This window comes from Ictidomys tridecemlineatus, chromosome 2 (assembly GCF_052094955.1).
Source record: "Ictidomys tridecemlineatus isolate mIctTri1 chromosome 2, mIctTri1.hap1, whole genome shotgun sequence".
In the NCBI taxonomy this organism is placed as follows: Eukaryota; Metazoa; Chordata; class Mammalia; order Rodentia; family Sciuridae; genus Ictidomys; species Ictidomys tridecemlineatus.
In genome coordinates, this window is record NC_135478.1 from 60,116,561 (window position 1) to 60,137,947 (window position 21,387).

General features: G+C 32.6%; 1 protein-coding gene across 1 annotated transcript in view; it reads left to right on the forward strand.

Annotated features, from left to right (window-relative positions):
• The first annotated feature begins 6,402 nt into the window (after nt 1–6,402).
• Nucleotides 6,403–21,387, forward strand: part of LOC144368099 (ankyrin repeat domain-containing protein 26-like) — a 38,787-nt gene continuing 23,802 nt past the window's right edge. Inside the window, exons 1-3 of the mRNA XM_078026614.1 lie at nt 6,403–6,797; nt 9,124–9,181; nt 9,274–9,422. Of these exons, the coding sequence (XP_077882740.1) occupies nt 6,765–6,797; nt 9,124–9,181; nt 9,274–9,422 (240 nt within the window). The 5' untranslated portion in view covers nt 6,403–6,764. The remainder of the gene's footprint in view (nt 6,798–9,123; nt 9,182–9,273; nt 9,423–21,387) is intronic.

The following is a 21,387-nucleotide window of genomic DNA, read 5'->3' on the forward strand; positions in this document are numbered from 1 at the left end:
GAAGAAAATGTATTCAGTCATTGATGAGTAAACTGTTCTATATATTTCTGTTAGATCTAAATTATTAATTGTAACTTTAGTTCTGTACCTTCTATGTTTAATTTTTGTTTGTTTGATCTGTCTAGTGATGAGAGAGGCATGTTAAAGTTCCCAAAATTATTGTGTTGTGATCTGTTTGATTCTCAATATTGAGAAGAATTTACATAGATGCTTCATAGTTTGGAGCATATATATTTACTGTTGTTATTTCTTTCTTTTATATTACTCCCTTAAGCAATATGAAATGGCCTTTTTATCTGTTCTAAGTAACTTATGCTTAAAATCCATTACGTCAGATATGAGAATAGAAACACCTGCTTGTTTATGAGATCCATGTGATTGATGTGCTTTTCTTACCCTTTCACTGTGGATATCTTTGGATATCTTGTGAATATCTTTGCCTATGAGGTTAGTCTCTTAGAGACAGCATAGTGTTGGGTTTTGTTTCTTAATTCAATCTGCCAGCGTATACCTTTTGATGAGTTGATTCCATTAACATTCAGTGTTATTATTGAGATATGATTTGTATTTCCTTTTATTTTGATTTATTTCTAATTATCTAGTTGAATTAGATTCTACTTTGATTAACTATTATTTTAGTTGTAGTTTTACTCTGTTTTTATTTGAATATTTTATTTTTTCTTCGTGAAATATTTTATTGAGTATGTTTTATAATGCCAGATTTCTAGTTGTGATTTTTTAAAATTTTTTTTATGGATACTTTTAACTCATATTTAAATCTGACATAATTTGGTATTCTTGGTGTGGTATCCATTTTCTTCCAGAGCTTGGTACATATTATTCAAACACCACCTAGCTTTTACTGTCTGGGTTGATAAGTTAGTTGACATCTGGATCGGTTTTCCTTGCTTTTCAATGTGACCAATCATTTTTCTCTAGCAGGTTTTAAAATTCTATATTTACTCTGTTTGTTAGGCATTTTCATAATAATGTGGCTAGAAGTGGGCCTGTTGCAATTTTATATATTTTGAGTTCTATATACCTCCTGTGTTTGCTTTTCTATTTCATTCTTAAGATTTTGGAAATTTTCTCTTATTTCATTTAATAGATTGTTCATTTTTTTGGTTTGAAACTCAATGCCTTCATCTACCCCAATTAATCTTAAATTTAGCCTTTTCATATTATCGCATATTTTTTGAAAATTTTGTTCATGGTCTGGTAACATCTTTTCTCCATGATGAACTTTATTTTCAAGATTATGTACTACTGCTTTATCACCTAAACATCTGTCCTTCAAGTCACCTCGTTTATTGGTGATGCTTTGTATTGAATTTTTAATTTGGTTTATTTATTTATGCATTTGAAGAATTTCTGATTGATTTTTTTAGAACTTCTATTTCCTTATTGAAGTGATTTTTCACTTCTTGTGTTTTCTCTGATTTTACTCCTTACATTATCTTTTATCTCATAGGTCAGTTGAAGTATAAACTTTCAAAATTCCTTCTCTGATGTTCTCTTCACTGTGGTTTTTGTGGAATATGCTGTTGAGTCATTCTGGTTTGTTTGGAATGATTTGTTCCCTTGCTTGTTCATATCTAAATGAATCTGCCTCCACAGAACTTCTAGTCCATGCATTTCTAGTGATCTTGAAGATATCCTGTGGCTCAGATATTTGGGGGAGGGGGAGTCAAATAATTGCAACCAACTGTGTGTACAATATATAGAACTAAATTGAGTACTTAATTTTTATTTTCACATAAAGTTGTTACAATAAACAGAACTGTATTGATTTCTGTCAGTAAAGACAGTAAGTAACCATGAATTATATCTTTCATAAAATCAAAGAATAGATGTTTCTGATGGCTTCAACTGTATTAATTGTTGTTTCAGCATTAGTGGTGGTGTCTGTGGAGTTTTATAAACAAATTAGTGTTAGGAGAAATTAAAAATAAACTTCCTTATGAGGAAAGGTGCAGTGAGGATAGAAAACGATTTGTAGTTTCCAGGTGTGAATAGGGCAGATGCATAGTTGATATAGGATGTGTTGTTTATGAGGAAGAAGGAGAAAAAAAGAAGTAAAAATATAGAGAAAAGAGAGAACAATGGAATTTGACTGTTTATAAGAGAAAAAGGAGAAATAGAAACAAAGGGAAATAAAAGTTTTGAAACAGAATATAAAGTCAATACAGAATATGCTAATTGACCAGAGGGTCAAGCCTAACCTCAAAAAAAAAAAAAAAAACAGAATAAGGAAAAATAATCATGTTTAAGAATGCTACAAATTAGAAAGCAGAAAAATATATGTACATGTACAACTGTATAAATGTCTACCATGTATTCATCAATACACGTTGAAAAACTAAAAAAGGAAAAAAAACCTATAAGATTGTCAGTGAGAGTATGTGCTTGCTGTTTTGGGTGTCTTTCCATCTCTCAGTTTTCATTCTCCATGGGATGGTATGAAGAACTGTGAGAGGTGCTGTCAACTCTACCCCCAGGGCATAGGTTATGCTGGGTTCTACAAGATGTTCTCATGGGAGGCAATGAGGTCTAGTTTTTGCCCAAGGTGTTTCATTGCATGAAGAGTTACTGGGCATAAATAAATCAATGCACCCCTAGGACTATACCCCACTCTTCTCCCCAAAGCTACACTCATGTCACAGAAAAGCCAGTTCTTCACCAGTTCTTTTTTTCAGAGATACTATTCTTTCTGACCTCCTGAGATCTGCTCCCAAGCACCAAGCTCCATCACTCCTGCTCATTCAGATTTTGAATCCACTGCCACTGGTCTTAGGCATTGGTCTATCAAGAGAAGAGAGTAGGAAGGCTTTCTTTGGCTTATCTGACTTGCATTACCCCCAGGAAAACTTATTTCCATACCAGATATTCTCCTGATTTGCTAGGCTCAGTTTATATCTTGTGGCTGGTGTCTGCCAGATTTATTTATTGGACTGAGCCCCAACACATGGTTCTAAGTTCCCAGTCTGAGTTGGTGCCACAGCAATGCAGATGTTCAAACATGTCTCCAACTTCAGCTCCCCAAACATAGCAGGTAGACCAGGGGTGACTTTTATGTCACAGTTTATTGATTAGAATAGCTTCTGAGTCTGCCCAGGTTAGGCTTGACCCTCTGGTCCAAGGTTCTGCATTCCAAGACTGTCTGTAGCACTCTTCTTCTTCTTCTTCTTCTTCTTCTTCTTCTTCTTCTTCTTCTTCTTCTTCTTCTTTTTATTATTACTACTATTATTATTATCATTATCTTTTTTAGTTTTAGGTGGACACAGTGTTTTTATTTTATTTTTATGTGGTGCTGAGGATTGAACCTAGTGCTTCATGCATGCTAGACAAACACTCTACCACTGAACCACAACCCTAGCCCCTTCTCTGCAGCATTTTTCAGTCTTTCCTGTCCTTATGTACTGATTTACCCAACTCCCATAGAACCTAAGCTCCATTTCTGTTTTTCATCTTTGTCTAATGCACCCTAAATTCCCCAGTTTTCAAGGCTCTCTGGCCAATATTGAGTACCAGTGGCATGCTTTTATCACCCACCTCACAGAGAAGCAGTTTTCTCACTCTGAGTCCCATGTGGTGGAGCTGTGAGAAAAGCCACTTCCTGCTAATCAACCATCATGTCTCCCCTTGTTTGATACTGATATCTTTATGCTATTTTATGTGACAATGATAAGGTTTTCTTTCATCTTGAAGCTTTTAGTAAGGATTATGATTATGGTAATTATTTACTTTTAATTATCAAATTTTTGCAATTTTCTTGTATCTTCCTTGCATTTGATAAGTACATAGTAGGAGACATAGGAGTTGTTAATCATTGCTTGCCTGTCAGAAATATAATTAATGTTAATTTTAAAACTTCTCTAAGTATGGGCCTAAAGGAATATTTTATAAATATTTTTTATAAAAATAAATTTTTATAAAAACATCAGTCATCAACGTTTAGTATTTTACATTTCTGTTTTTGATTAAATATATATTTTACTGTTTTCTTTAATAGTAAAAGAAAGTTCTAAAGATGACTCATTAAGAAGGTATGAATTTATAGATTTTAAATGAAAAATATCTACTAACCCTAAGTGGAGAGTGAAGATATAAGGATTTGTTGAGTATTCTATTCTGGGACAGACACCACATTCAGTTAACACTTTTTTCCTAAAGTTTTCTTACAAACACTTTGAAAGTGTCTGTGCTATTATAACCTGTTAATTACTAATAAAGCAGCAGTCATTTATAGAGATGACTATTTGTCCCATATTTGCCTATTTAATAAGTGTTGGGCCTGTGGTTAGACTGTAGCCTTACCTGGCTGACAACTCCATTGTGTTGTCACAATGTACAGATTGATACCGAGATGTATCATCAATTCTATATCATCAGTTTAGAAAGTTAAAGGCAATTATGTGTTAATTCTGATTTATGTTTTAACTGAGAAGCCGGGTTATAGTCAAAGAATTTGTCCTGACTTTGAAAGTTTACTGGTAACCAGTTTTCTTTTGGTTTGTTTGTTTTTTTAATACACAAATCTTTTATGTAAAATCTCACAGATCTATGGCCACATGGTTTTCTAATAAACAAGATCAGACAAGTGCTATAGAAAAATGATTTTTCTGGAAGTGAAGAATAACATTGTTTAGACAATGTTGTATTAATTATATTAATACTTAGAGGACATTTTGATTTCTCTACTTCCTGATTTTCCAATAAGTTTCTCTTTAATTACTATCCCATCCATTTTATGAAGACTTTTACTTTGATCCTTTTTTTTCTATTACTATAATCTCTGATTTAATTTTTATTTGTATTTTCTGTTTTTTTCCATTTGTGTTTTTATTTTGTCAATTGAATTGAATATTATTTCTTTTTCTGCTGACATATTCGAAAATTCAGAGAATTTCAGAATTTTAAAGAATTTTAGCAACCATCTAGTCTTTCAACATGTATTTGACATGCTGGCCAAATGATAATTTTGAGAATGAACCTGAAATTTAAAAATATTAAAGGGGCTTTTGTGGGTACAAATGATGACAGCAATGATATTTGAACTCCAGTTCCTTAGTTCTAAGCTCAGTACATTTACTGGTTATTATTTTTTCTTGAGAGAGGGAGAGAGAGAGAGAGAGAGAGAGAGAATTTTTTAATACTTATTTTTCAGTTTTTGGTATACCACCACATCTTTAATTTTATTTTTATGTGGTGCTGAGGATCAAATCCAGCGTCATGCACATGCCAGGGAGCGCCTACCACTTGAACCACATCCCCAGCCCCTGGTTATAATTTTTAAGGTGAATTTTTTTTCATAATAGAATGAGGACTGACTATAGGAACCCCAAATAAAGAGGACAAGACTAGAACTATTAAGTGACCAGTGTAATAGAGGATCAAATTTAATTAATGAAGAAAGGGACTATTTTGAAGAGTAACAATACTGTATCTTATAGGAATAAGGGTTTTAGAAAACAGTCTAAAATCTTGGGGTTTATGATCTGTTTGAGGCACACAAAACAGGAATTAATATTAAAAGCTCTCTCTAAAGGCATTTTAATACAATATTTAGAGGATTCTGATAGCTTGTATTTTTTTGTTTGCATCCTTGTTATGCAAGAGTGAATTAGAGACTAGTGAATTTGTTAGAATACATGGATAAAATTTGTTGGAATATATGGATCTGTGGCCCAAAGTGGGTGTCCATTAACCTTCACTTTCTTTCCAACTTGCTGGTGTTCTTACAATGTACATGTACTATTGGGTGCAGGAATGATTGACAGGCAAAGTCATTACAAAGATTCAGTTGAGTAGTTGGTAAGGTATTTAGACAGGCCATTGAGACTCCATTTAGTTTACCCTTGTGTCAGGAATCTGCATATTCATGGGATATAAATTTCAAGTTTGGAGACTGCCACTGAGTTCTGCAGATGAGGTACTGGGAAATGGATTCCCAGAGGAAGGAAGACACTTACATAATGGTTAGGGAAACAGAGGTATGAACACCAAGACTCTGCTTTTATGGTAGTCTTTCCCCTTGAGCATCTGAGTGCCTATAAAGGTTTTAAAGTGCTTGCTAGTTTATTTGGACCTGAATAAAGTTGGACCTATATAGGAAAAATTAATTTTATAATTTATTTCAATTTTTCTGACAAAAGTATTCTAATTAACATATATATTCACTTTTTAACTTTCAATTTTTTTAAGTTTCAGAGAACTCTGTGCTCTGTTTGTGGGTAAAGGGAATAAATACGGTATTTCTATTGGTGATTTCCATGCTGAAGAACAAAGACTGCCATTTTCAAGCCCTCTTCCTTAGTATTTGACTCATAGATATCCAAGAGAGGGAATTACGCATCTTGTTACCTTGTCTTGGGTTATCAGAGATTTGTTCCAGTTCAGGTGGAAAAAAAATGTCAGCCATTACTTGGGTTTAAGTTCAGCCTTCAAGACTGGCAGTTTGCAAGTATAAATTATCCTCAGGTTCTGCTGCTGTATTGACTATCACTCTGAATTGGAACTCAGAGTACATTCATTGAATATTTTATAGATTTACAGCAGTAGAGGCAGAAGGAAGTGAATATGAGCTTTTTTTGTAAATGGAGGTCATATTTTAATTATTTCAATCAAGAACCACCATTTAATAAATTATACCTAAACTTTAAACAGACTTTATTTTTAAAATAAAATAACTCACCCATTGTTGTTGTACATTTTTGCTCTAAAGATCTACCCAAAAAACTCATCCAGGTGAGTCCTGCTTTGAAATGATTGAGAACAACTATGAAGCTCATATTAAGGTAAAGGGATATTTTGTAAAATTCATGTTCTTGCTCTGAATTTTGTGTTTTTAAGATGTTAATGCTGAAAATTCTGCTATATTTTTTCTGACATTTTATATGAAAATTTTCTTAGTTTAACAAGACTTATAATACTTTAATAATTTAATGCCTAAATTAATTTTTCTAGAATCATGAAATTTCCCTGGTGCTTTTAGTTTGGAATGTATAATATACATTGCACATAGCTTTTCTTTATTCATTTGAACCCTTGGTTAATGTTTTACTATCATAACATTTTCAGAGATTTTTATTCTCTATTTCTCTGCTTGGCTCTGTATTTATACTAAAATAATATTGGGAATTGTGGCAACCAAAAGTCTAGAATCTGTATCTTAATACTTGTATTAAAAAGTGTTTACATATCCATACTTTCTGAGTCTTTCCACTAAAAGTGACAGTAATTAAAAAAAAAACTACTGTAAATAACAGAAAGATTAGTAGAACAGAAGGAAGTACTAGGTCCTGAATTAGAACAAATTATATTCTATAATTTTATAATTATATGCTAGTATATAACTTCTATTGTGATGTATAACTAAAAAGAACCAATACAAATCTAAAAAAATGAGGTAATGAACTTTTCTAAAAATTTACTCTTCATCTAATTGAAGAATAGATGGTGTGTGCAAAGTAATAATCAGTTCTGGAAGCAGAGACTCTCAATAATTGTAGTAATACTTTAGTTTCAGAATTGTTGTTTTTCCATTATAATTTCTTAAAATATCTAAATTCTATGTCACATTCTGAAATTTCAAATTTTAGTTTCTGTATTTACTTAAATATTCATTGTAAAACACTACTATATTTATGAACTATTCCAGGTTAGAAATATATTTGTAAAAATCGTGGAGTAGTAAAATAAAATTTAAATTTTAAATTTTGTTTTTGAAATGACTTTAATTTTATTTCAGTGATTAAGAGCTAAATATTATGTGAAAAAGAAGTGTGTAATATTTATTTGGGAGGAAATTAATATAGAGCTATCATAGTGTGTTCCACTTAGAATGCTATTATGGTATTATTCATAGCTTAACTGAGCTCATTTGGCCTGGAGAAATGCACCATTTCTAAAAGCTGGTGTTATACACAGTATTGAACATGAGTAAATGTGGAGAAAATAAATGTCTACTTGCTGAAATGTCCTAAGTAATGTAATATGCATCAGACAACTAGTAATTAAGTTTATTGAATTCAAAAATATGCTTTAAGTTTGTATTCTCTTTTAATATATGGTATGTGAAAGTTTGAGTAAGTTATCTCAAATTGGTGCTATAAAGGAAGAATCCTTCTTACTTATCTTTCATTATACAAATACACATGTGAAGATGTAAATTTGGTGTCAACATACCTTATATACTAACTTACATACTAACCAGGAGATGATAAACTGTAGTATAAAGGTGTATTAAGAATTGTAATGCAAAAAAAGGACTTCTTCCACTGTCTTGTTACCTATGTCAAGCAAACCTGGTGATATGATTTGCAGCACCACCTGGTTTATTAAAAAATATTTTATTGTTTTATATCTTATTGTTTTGTTAACTCAATTATATGAAGTTACTGGAATAAAAAGAAGATATGCCCCTTTCTAAAACAAATGACTTACTCTAATACTATTTTCCTTGAAGAAAACATCTCTTCATTGTCTATTCATTGTGCCATCTCTGTCACTGTGGTTTGGTCATTGAGTTAATGTTTCTGTATAACAACACTGTGTGGTTTTTATTCATTGATATCACTCCCACATGATTTTTTTGTCATTCCTCTTTTCCTTGGAAGGAGAAAAATTTGAATAATCATTTATCTTGAGCTATTTGACACATAGGATAGATAAAACTTATACTGTTTATGTATCCAATCACTCTTCTTTAATAGATACTCTTAAAGCTCATATCTTACAGCTTTCCCCACAAGAGGTAATTCATGCCAATATGTCATAAAAACACATTAAAATATCACATATAATTTCTCATATTGTTAGTCTTTTTCAAAAGTACTCTAAGTAAAGATGGCTACAATTTTTATCCTACATCATTCAGCTTAAGAAAATAGTATAATGGATTTCAGTATTTGTGTAAAAATCAATTGAAGAGGAGTACATTTTGGAAATCTCTATGTCATGGCTCATAATCCTTTCCTCATTAGAAGGTATAGCTTAGTAAGTGAGAAAATTATAGTTTGAGTATGCATCAACATGCTTATTCTATTGTACCTACAGTCATGGAGAACATTAATTAATTTTTTAACTTTGGTTCTTATTATATCTTAATCTCTTTTTCCCTAGAACATCCCAGAAGAAGGAGGAGAATTAACTGAAGCTTCCAGACAATCCATGAAGGATGGTAAGCTATTTGAAGACTGCCTGATGTTGTGCAGCTTATTGACTTGAAATTACAGAATTTTTGTATATCATTTATTTTGTTTTTATTGTTAGAAGTAAAATATGACACTGGGAACCAAAAGAGTGGAAACTTACCTGACAACAGTAACCCTGCCAGTCAAAAGAAGGATGTAGTTGAAACACTTGTGCAAGCAATCAGAATAAAGAATGATTGTCCTTTCTTTTCATCACCTGAATCAAAGGTAATTTTTTAAAACCTCTTTCATTCTTTCTTTTTTTTTTGCATATCATCTTCCATGATGACAAAAATGCTAGAAAGAAATAAGACTACAAAATTACAATAGAAAACAAGGATAGCAACAGGTGAATTAACATTGACAGAATGTGGCAGGAATAAACAATTCTTTGGTGTGCCCTTATGGAAAGAAAGAAATAGAAAAGAAGCCAAAAGAACAGCTTTATAAATATGAAGCTGAGAAAAGGGGATGCATATGAAGAGCAAGATAAGTATCCAGATTGAATAAGAGAGTCAAGATGGCTGATACTTAAAATAAGAAATATTGAAATTAATAAGAGTAGCAACTCAATATTAGTCCAAACATAGGAATATTTGGGGAAGTACATGCTGGATATTTGAACAATGTGTCATATTTGTCTGTTTTTTACTCTTGACATTCTTGAATGACTAGGAGGCAGGGTGTGGGATTACCATCACAATAATTTTGTGATTATAATGAATAGAAAAATAAACAAATAAATGAGGCATATTTTAGACACTTAAAAATCAATAGTTTCTTTACTTCTGTTCTTATTAAACCTTCAAGTAATTTATATTTAGTATCAATTAATATAAACTTAATTTATTGATGGTTAGTGCTTGTTGAATTATATCAGAATGAACTCTACTGTCACATATAACTAAAAAGAAATCAATTATATATATATATATATATATATATATATATATATATATATATAACTGCTATTCAAAGAAAATATAAATCTAAACAGAACAAGTAATAGTGGTAATGAACATGATAAATAAAAAATAAATAAAGTTCTGAAAATTTTAAAAAGATGGTTAATTTTAAAAAATTTGTACACAGTAATTACACAAAATTTTTATGGTGGCATGTTTGTACATACATATAGATCAATTATACTCCCCCAATACTAACTTTAACATTTCTTTATCCATACTCCCAATTTTATGTATGCTAATGGATAAAATTTATTATTCATCTATTTTCATGTTGAACATTTCTACCTCTAGTTTTCTATATGAGAGCAATATATAATACTTGTTTTCTGAGTCTGGTTTATATTACTTAACATTAGGCTTCCCTATGTCATTCATTTTTCTAAAATGGATTTAGTTTTGTTTTTTTGTATGTGTAAAAATCTTCCTTGTGTATATATAATACATTTTTTATTCATTTTTTTTTGTTAACATCTAGCCTGATTCTTTAACTTGCCTATTTTGAATGGTGTCATGGTAAAGATGGGCATATGTATATCTCTAAAGTAAGCTGACTTTAATATTTTCCTGTAAGTACTGAGTAGTATAGTTGTATCATAAAGTAGTTTTATGTTCAGTTTTTTGAGTAGCCTTCATACAAATTTCCATAGGGCCATAGTAATTTATATTTCTACCAATAGCGTATAAGAGATTTTCTCCTCAATTTTCCCACTATTTTTTGTTTTCTTGATGATTACTTTTTTGAATGGTGGAAAATGGAGGTTTGATGTTGTTTTGATTTACATTTCCCTGATTGCTAAAGATGTTATGCATTTTTTAACCAAAGTGTCGGCCATTTATATCTCTAATTTTGAGAACCATCTGTGAATTTGCTCATTGATTGAGAAGATTTTTGTGTTTCTGGTGTTAAGATGTTTGTGTTAATATTTTCAGGATATTAACCTTCTGTCAGAAGAGTAGCTGGCAAAGCTTTTCTCCAATTCTGGAGGCTACCTCTTCATACTGTTAATATGTTTCACTTACTATGCAGGAATTTTTCAGTTTGAAGCACTCCCTCTTATCCATTGTTGCTATTATTTTCTGAGCTGTAGGAATCTCTATTCAGGAAGTCATTGCCTACATACTTAAGTGTTTTGAATATATTTTCTTCTAGCAGTTGTAAACCTTCTAGTCTGGTACATATGTTTTTAGTCCTTTTTGAATGAACTCTTGTACAGTGTTAGAAAATAGTCATCTAGTTTTCTTTTACATATGGATATCTAGTTTTCCCAACACTATTTCTAAAATGTCTTTTGTCTTTTCTCCAAAATATATTTTTGGCAACTTTGCCTAGAATCACATGAATGTACTTCTATGGGTTTGGCTCTCTGACTTCTCTTCTATTTCATTGGTCATGGGTCTTCCTTCTCACCAAGACCATGGTTTTTATTACTGTGGCTCTGTTTTATATTTTGAAATTGGGCATTGTGGTGTATCCATCATTGCTCTTATGATCAGCATCACTTTGTCTAAGTCATTTGTTTTTTTTTTCTTCCATATAAATTTAGGAGTAGTTTTATTTGTTTTGTATTTGCCCCACATTTATGTGAACAATATCATTTGAATTTGAATGGGAATGCATGGAATCTATAATTCACTTATGGTATATGGCCATTTTCACAATATTAATTCTGCCTTTCCATGAACATAGGAGATCTTTCTACTTCCAGTTGTCTTCTTTAGTTTCTTTTTCAGTAATTTGTAATTTTTCTTGAAGAGGACATTCACTTCCTTAACTAGGGTTATTCCTATCTATTTTTAAAGCTATTTGAATGACCTATTACCCTTGCTTTATTCTATCCAGGTTTGCTATTGGTATATAGACAATTTATTGTTATATATATTTATTTTGTATCATTTTACTCTGATGAACTTATTCATTGGAAGTAGAATTCTTATGACATTTGTGGTCTTCTAAGAATAGGACTATATAATTTGCATATAAAAATAATTTAACAATTTTAAGTTTTCTATTTGAATCCCTTTTATTTCTTTCTCTTGTCTAAAATTTTAAGTACTGTGATTAGTGAGGTTGGTGGCAATGAACATCCTTGTATTTTTATGATTTCAGAGAAAATGTTCCTCTTCATTATACTATTGGCTTTGCGTTTGATACACTTGGTATTTATTATCTTGTTATAAACTTCTCTTCTTTCTAGTTCCTCAGAGCTTTATTATAAAGGGCCATTGAATTTGTCAAAGGCTTTTCCTGCAGCTGATGAAATGATCATTTGGTTTTGCCCTTGATTCTATATGTGGTGTATTAGTTCCATTGATTTGCATTTATTGAATTATCCTGGAGCAAAATCAGCTTGTACTTTTTTTTTGTATATGACACTAGAGACTCAAACCAGGACCACAGTACCACTGAGTCACACCCCCAGCCCCTTTTATTGTTCACTTTGATACAGGTCTCACTAATTTTCCCAGGCTGGCTTTGAAATTACAGTGGGCCTGAAATAACACCCTACCTTTCTGAGAATATAGACATATACCACCATGCCTGACATTGTATGTTATTTTGTAATGTGCTGCTGAATATGGTTTGCAAAGATTTTTATGAGAATTTTTATATTTTGTTCCTCAAGGATATTGGTCTCTAGTTTTTTCCTTGTTCTGTCCATATTCACTTTTCCAATCAGGGTAATACTTTACAGAATTGCTTTGAAAGCATCTTTCCTTTGCTCTTACATGTAATGGGGGGATTAATATCAGTTCTTCATTAAATATCTGATAAAATTTAGCAATGCATTCACCTCTGGCCTTGGAGGCTTCTATTATTGCTTCAAATTAATTGCTTGGTATTGAGCTATTTGTTTTTCTCTATCCTTTTGATTCAAAAATTTTAGGACATATTTCATCAATATCTTCTAGATTTTTTTCATGTATTGCAATTTGAGTCTTTAATATAATCTAGATTTTCCTATGCATTGAAATACTAGTTTTCCACTCTCTAGAGATCCTCTGGATTTCAGTGGTATCTGTTGTTATATTTCTGTTTTTGTTTCTAGATTTATTCATTTGTATCTTCCTTCTCTCTCTCTTTATTTTTTATTTACCTTTGCTAAGGGTTTATTAATCTTATTTACCTTTTCAACAACCATTTGTTTCATTAGTACTATGTTGGTTTTTTAAATTTAACTTTCTACTTTATAAATTTGGCTGTGAAATTTATTAATTCTTTTTTTGTATTGGTTTTAGAATTAATTTGCTGATGTTTTTCTTAGACCTTGGGATGCATCATGAGGTTTTAAATTTGAAATATCTCAGATTTCTAAATGGAGGTAGCCATTGCTATAAACTTCCCTCATACAACTGCTTTTGGTACATTAGGGGAGAGACATGGGGAGGGAAAGAAAAAGTACTGGGTAGTAAGATTTATCAAAATATATTATGTGCATTTCTGTATTTGTTATACTGAATCCCATTATTTTATATACATATACACACACAATGTCTCAATAAAAGAAAAGAAAAAACCAAAGAACAAAAAAAAAAAGAACTGTTTTTACTATATCCCATATTGTGTTTTGATTCTCACATGGGTCTGATGTTTATTTAAAACTTCCCCACCCCACCCCCGATTTCATCAGTGACCCTTTGATTATGCAATTGTATTATTCATTCTTCAAGTGTTCATGCAGTTTCTATAGTTTTACTCACTGTTTACTTCTTTTTCTTAATTAGATAATTATTTCATATATAATATTGGGGTTAATTTTGAAATAATCATACAAGATTGGTATACACTTTTCCAGTTTGATCCCCAGTACTCTCCCTTCTTGCCTACCTCTGTTATCTTTCTTCTCTACTGATTTTTTTTTGTATTTATTTGTAGTTGTTTTAATTAGTGCATCATTAATATACATAAAGGCACTTAGAGTTATCCAGGTACATTACCATTTATCAATGACTTGGTACTTCTCTCTTGAATTTGTAAAAACCATTCTTAGCTCTAAAATTTGGAATTTTAACCAAAATATAATGTGGACAGTTTCTTTTTCGGCCATATCTATTTGGCTTTCTAAATGCTTTCTGTGACTGATGTACATATTATTTTCACAAATAAGGGTATGTTTCTGGTGCTAGTTCACTGAATAATTTTTCTATGCCTTCAGTTTGTATATACACTCCTTCCTTCAAGAGCTTAGTCTCAGTTGATCTTTTAAAGTGGTCGTAAAATGCTTGTATATTCTTTTAAAAGTCTTTCCTTTTTATTACTGTAGGAAAGTTCTACATCATCCACCTTGTCTTCAAGCCTTAACATTCTTTCATCTATCTGATGTAGTATATTGGCAGTACTTCTAATAACAAATGTATTATTTTCAAATTTTCTCCTTTTTTAAAATTTTTTTATTGGTTGTTTAAAACATTACAAACCTCTTGACATATCATATTTCATACATTAGATTCAAGAGGGTTATGAATTCCCATTTTTACCCCAAATACAGATTGCAGAATCACATTGGTTACACATCTACATTTTTACATAATGCCATATTAGTAATATTGTATTCTGCTACCTTTCCTATCCTCTACTATCCCCCCTCCCCTCCCCTCCCATCTTCTCTCTCTACCCCATCTACTGTAATTCATTTCTCTCCTTATTTTTTCCCATTCCCCTCACAACCTCTTATATGTAATTTTGTATAACAATGAGGGTCTCCTTCCAGTTCCATGCAATTTCCCTTTTCTCTCCCTTTCCCTCCCACCTCATGTCTCTGTTTAATGTTAATCTTTTTCTCCTGCTCTTCCTCCCTGCTCTGTTCATAGTTGCTCTCATTATATCAAAGAAGACATTTGGCATTTGTTTCTTAAGGATTGGCTAGCTTCATTTAGCATAATCTGCTCTAATGCCATACATTTTCCTGCAAATTCCATGATTTTGTCATTTTTAGTGCAGAGTAATACTCCATTGTGTATAAATGCCACATTTTTTTATCCATTCATCTATTGAAGGGCATCTGGGTTGGTTCCACAGTCTAGCTATTGTGAATTGTGCTGCTATGAACATTGATGTGGCAGTATCCCTGTAGTAGATTCATTTAAGGTCTTCAGGGAATAGTCCGAGAAGGGCAATAGCTGGGTCAAATGGTGGTTCCATTCTCAGCTTTCCCAGGAATCTCCATACTGCTTTCCATATTGGCCGCACCAATTTGCAGTCCCACCAGCAATGTACAAGTGTACCCTTTTCCTCACATCCTCGCCAGCACTCCTTGTTGTTTGACTTCACAATGGCTGCCAATCTTACTGGTATGAGATGGTATCTTAGGATGGTTTTGATTTGCGTTTCTCTGCTAGAGGTGGTGAGCATTTTTTCATGTACTTGTTGATTGATTGTATGTCCTCCTCTGAGAAATGTCTGTTCAGGTCCTTGGCCCATTTGTTGATTGGGTTATTTGTTATATTCTTGTTTAATTTTTTGAGTTCTTTGTATACTCTGGATATTATGGCTCTATCTGAAGTGTGAGGACTAAAAATTTGTTCCCGTGATGTAGGCTCCCTATTTACCTCTCTTATTGTTTCTCTTGCAGGAAAAAAAAAACTTTTTTGTTTAAGTAAGTCCCATTTGTTGATTCTTGTTATTAACTCTTTAGCTATGGGTATCCTATTAAGGAATTTGGAGGCCAAACCCACAATATGTAGATCGTAGCCAACTTTTTCTTCTATCAGACACAGAGTCTCTGTTTGATATCAAGCTCCTTGATCCATTTTGAGTTAACTTTTGTGCATGGCGACAGAAGGGGATTCAGTTTCATTTTGTTGCATATGGATTTCCAGTTTTCCCAACACCATTTGTTTAACATGCTATCCTTCCTCCATTGCATGCTTTTAACCCCTTTATCAAATATAATATAGTTGTAACTTTGTGGATTAGTCTCTGTGTCCTCTATTCTGTACCATTGTTCCACCCACCTGTTTTGATACCAATATCATGCTGTTTTTGTTTCTATTTCTCTGTAGTATAGTTTGAAATCTGGAATCGCTATGCTGCCTGATTCACACTTCCTGCTTAGATTTTCTTTTGCTATTCTGGGTCTTTATTTTTCCATATGAATTTCAAGATTGCTTTATCTATTTCTACAAGAAATGCCATTGAGATTTTGATTGGAATTGCATTAGACCTATAGAGAACTTTTGGTAATAGCACCATTTTGATGATGTTAGTTCTGCCTATCCATGAACAGGGTATATTTTTCCATCTTCTAAGATCTTCTATTTCTCTCTTTAGGGTTCTGTGGTTTTCATTGTATAAATCTTTCATGTCTTTTGATAGGTTGATTCCCAAGTAATTTATTATTTTTTTTGAGGATATTGTGAATGGGGTGGTTTTCCTTATTTACATTTCAGAAGATATGTCACTGATATACAGGAATGCCTTTGATTTATGAATGTTGATTTTATATCCTGCCACTTTGCTGAATTCATTTATTAGTTCTAGTCGTTTCTTTGTAGACCCTTTTGTGTCTTGTAGGTATAGAATCATGTCATCTGCAAATAGTGATAATATAAGTTCTTCTTTTCCAATTTTTATGCCTTTAATTTCTTTCATCTCTCTAATTTCTCTGGCCAGTTTTTTGAGAATTATATTAAATAGAAGTGGTGATAGAGGGCATCCCTGTCTTGTTCCAGATTTTAGAGGGAATGCCTTGAATTTTTCTCCATTCAGAATGATGCTAGCCTGAGGCTTAGCATAGATAGCTTTTACAATGTTGAGGTAAATTCCTGTTATCCCTAGTTTTTCTAATGTTTTGAACATAAAGTTATTCTGCGTCTATTGAGATGATCATATGGTTCTTATCTTTGAGTCTATTGATGTGGTGAATAACATTTATTGATTTCTGCATATTCAACCAACCTTGCATCCCAGGGATGAATCCTACTTGATCATGTTGCACAATTTTTTTGATGTGTTTTTGTATCCAATTCGCCAGAATTTTATTGAGCATTTTTGCATCTAGGTTTATTAGAGATATTGGTCTGTAGTTTTCTTTCTTTGAAGTGTCTTTGTCTGGTTTCAGGATCAGGGTGATGTTGGCCTCATAGAATGAATTTGGAAGAGCTCTCTCTTTTTCTATTTCCTGGAATAACTTGAAAAGTATTCATATTAATTCTTCTTTAAAGGTTTTGTAAAACTCCGCTGTATATCCATGCAGTCCTGGGCTTTTCTTGGTTGGTAGTCTTTTGAACGCTTCTTCTATTTCATCCATTGATATTGGTCTGTTCAAATTGTGTGTATCCTCCTGACTCAATCTGGGTCACATCAATGATTATAGCAGCACAATTCACAATAGCTAGACTGTGGAACCAACCTAGATGCCCTTCAATAGATGAGTGGATAAAAAAAATGTGGCAGCTATACACAATGGAGTATTACTCTGCACTAAAAATGACAAAATCATGGAATTTGCAGGGAAATGGATGGCATTAGAGCAGATTATGCTAAGTGAAGCTAGCCAATCCCTAAAAAACAAATGTCAAATGTCTTCTTTGATATAAAGAGAACCACTAAGAATAGAACAGGAAGGAAGAGCATGAGAAAAAGACTAACAGTAAACTAAGATGAATGGGGGGAGAGAAATGGAGAGAGAAGGGAAAGCATATGGAAATGGTAGGAGACCTTCAGTGATACACAAACTTATAAGAGATTATGAGGGGCAAGGGGGTTGGGGGGAAAAGGGAGAGAATTGAACAACAACAGAGGAGGTAGAGAGGGAAGATAGGAGGGAAGGGGAAGGGAGGGGGGATAGTAGGGGATAGGAAAGGTAGCAGAATACAACAGTCACTAATATGCCATTATGTAAAAATGTGAGTATGTAATAGAAGTGAGTCTGCAATTTGTATTTGGGGAGTTCAAAACCCAATTGAGTCAAATGTATGAAAGATGATATATCAAAAGCTCTGTAATGTTTTGAACAATCAATAAAAAAATGAAAATTAAAAAAAATTAATGGCAAAAAATAGAAATTTATCAATGTCTTCACTATCTTCTATTTTATTGGAATATAGGTTTTCAAAATAATTTCTTGTTGTCTTCTGTATTTCTGTAGCATCTGTTGTGATATTGCCTTTTTCATCCCATATGTTAGTAATTTGAGTTCTCTCTCTTCTTTTCTTGTTTAGCATGGCTAAGGGTTTGTCGATCTTATTTATTTTTTCGAAGAACCAACTTTTAGTTTTGTCTTTTTTTTCAATAGTTTCTTTTGTTTCAATTTTGTTGATTTCAACTCTGATTTTAATTATTTCTTACCTTCTGCTACATTTGTTCTTGTTTTGCTCTTCCTTTTCTAGGGCTTTGAGATGAAGTGTGAGCTCATTTATTTGTTGTTTTTTTTCTTTTTTTTTGAGGGATGACCTCCAAGTGATGAATTTCCCTCTTAAAACTGCTTTCATTGTGTCCCTTAGGTTCCGATATGTTGTGTCTGTATTTTCATTTATTTCTAAGAATTTTTTATTTCCTCCTTTATGTCTTCTGTAACCCATTGATCATTCAGTAACATATTGTTCATTTTCCATGTGATGTAGGATTTTTCCTTTCTTCTTTTATCATTGATTTCCAGTTTTATTCCATTATGATCAGATAAAATGTATGGTATTATCTCCACCCCTTTATATTTACTGAGGGTTGCCCTATGGCATAATATATGGTCTATTTTTGAGAAGGATCCATGTGCTACTGAGAAAAAAGTATATCCACTTGATGATGGTTGATATATTCTATATATGTCAGTTAAGTATAGGCTATTGATTGTGATATTGAGTTCTATAGTTTTCATATTCAACTTTTGTTTGGAGGATCTGTCAAATGGTGTTAGAGGTGTGTTAAAGTCACCCATAATTATTGTGTTGTGGTCTATTTGTTTCTTGAACTTGAGGAGAGTTTGTTTTATGAATGTTGTAGCACCATTATTTGGTGTATAAATATTGATAATAGTTATGTCTTGTTAGTGAATGGTTCCTTTTAACAGTATATAATGTCCTTCCTTATCCCTTTTGATTAACTTAGTCTTGAAGTCAATTTTATTTGATATGAGGATGGCCACACCTGCTTGCTTATGTGGACTGTGTGAGTGGTATATTTTTTCCCAACCTTTCACCTTCAGCCTATGTATGTCTTTTCCAATCAGATGTGTCTCCTGGAGGCAGCATATTGTTGGATTTGTTTTTTTAATCCATGTTACTAGCCTATGTCGCTTTATTGGAGAGTTTAAGCCATTAACGTTTAGAGTTACTATTGATATATGGTTTGTACTGCCAGCCATGTTTGATTATTTATCATTTTTTTTAATTTATTTTTTTCTCCATGATTAGATTTCCCCCCACCCTCTGTCTTTACTGAGGTACTTCCCATAGTTGGTTTTGGTTATTGTTTTTCATTTCTTCCTCGTGTAGTGTTTTGCTCAAGACACTTTGCAATGCTGGTTTTCTGGCTGCAAATTATTTTAACGTTTGTTTATCATGAAAGATTTTTATTTTTTTGTCATACCTGAAGCTTAATTTTGCTGGATACAAAATTCTTGGTTGGCATCCATTGTCTTTCAGTGTTTAAAATACATTGTTCCAGGATCTTCTCACTTTCAGCGTCTGTGATGAAAAATCCGTTGTTAACCTTATTGGTTTACCCCTGAATGTAATCTGCCTCCTTTCTCTTGTAGCTTTTAATATTTTCTCTTTGTTCTATATATTGGATATCTTCATAACAATGTGTCTTGGCATTGGTCTACTGTGATTTTGTATGCTCGGTTTCCTGTATGCATGGTCAGTTTGTATATCCGTTTTTTTTTTTATTTCTGGAAAGTTTTCTATAATTATTTCATTCAGAACGTTGCTCATTCCCTTAGTTTGAACCTCTATACCTTCTTCTATCCTGATGACTCTTAAGTTTGTTTTTTTTTATGTTATCCCATATCTCTTGGATGTTTTTCTTGTGATTTTTACCAGCCTTTCTGAGTTGGCTAGACTCTTTTCAAGATGATATATTTTGTCTTCATTATCTGACATCCTGGCTTCTACTTGCTCCACTCTGTTAGTGATACTCTCCTTTGAGTTTTTAATTTGGTTTATAGTTTCCTTCATTTCTAGAATTATTGTTTGAATTTTTAATAATCTCTATTTCCTGATAAAGATGCTTATTTGCTTCTTTTATCTGTTTCTGTAATTCATTTTCAATGTGTTCTTTCACTGTTTGAATTTGCTGTCTCATATCCTTTTTAAGATTTCATTCCATCAGTCTAAGGTATTCCTTGAGTTCTTTATTTGGCCATTTTTCTGATGCCTTTAGGTCCTTCTGAATATTTAGGCTTTCCTGCATTATTTGTACTCCTTTTCTTCCTTGCTTTTTCATGCTGCTCATGTTACTTCTTGTTCTGTTTGACTGCTGAGTTACTGTTTACTCCTATGAATTTATTTGATGCTTGGGAGGAAAGGTATTAGAAGGGAAGGGAAGATGTCACTTTCACCGCTGGTTTTAATGAAGTTATCTCCTCCGCCTCATTCTGGTGATGTCAGTTCTCTGTCATGGTGGTATCCTATGCAAATTGTGTCAGTTTGTTCCCTTTGCCAGGTGACCCATGCAACAGGTGGGCCCTGACTGGCTCTCCCAAGCCCCGTCTCAATCCTGTGGCCAGTGCCTATGAAGGATTGGTTGGTATTAACCTCCGCAGGTTCACAACGGCTGACCAGTTGTTTCAGTGGGATCATTTAGTGTTGAGTCACAGCGGTTTGTCTGCGAGAGGCAGGTGAATGGGAGCTTGAATTCTCTCCTTTTTTTTCCAGAAACTCTTATTGTGAAGATGTTCTATCAAAACCTGGATTGCCTTCATTAATTCATGTTTTAATCCTTTAGTTCCTTGAACTATTTTCATAATAAATTGTTTGAATCCTTTGCTCAGCACATTCTACACATCAATGTATGTGGATTAAATTATTGGGAAATTAATCACTTTGTGTAGTGTCTTACTGTCTTTTTCTCTCATGTCTCCTGTTTAACATGCAGAGTTTTGTGCAGGTGTTCAAATAGGTTTCTATTCCCCTCTTAGATGTGGATCATTTTATTGAGTAGATTTCTCTTCAGATATTCCCTGAACAGAATGTATGATCTATTTTCAAAGTCCCAACTCATTGACAGAAGTGCTAGGACCACTAACACAAAGCACTTTAAGAGAAAATAATAGCCATCATTAATATCA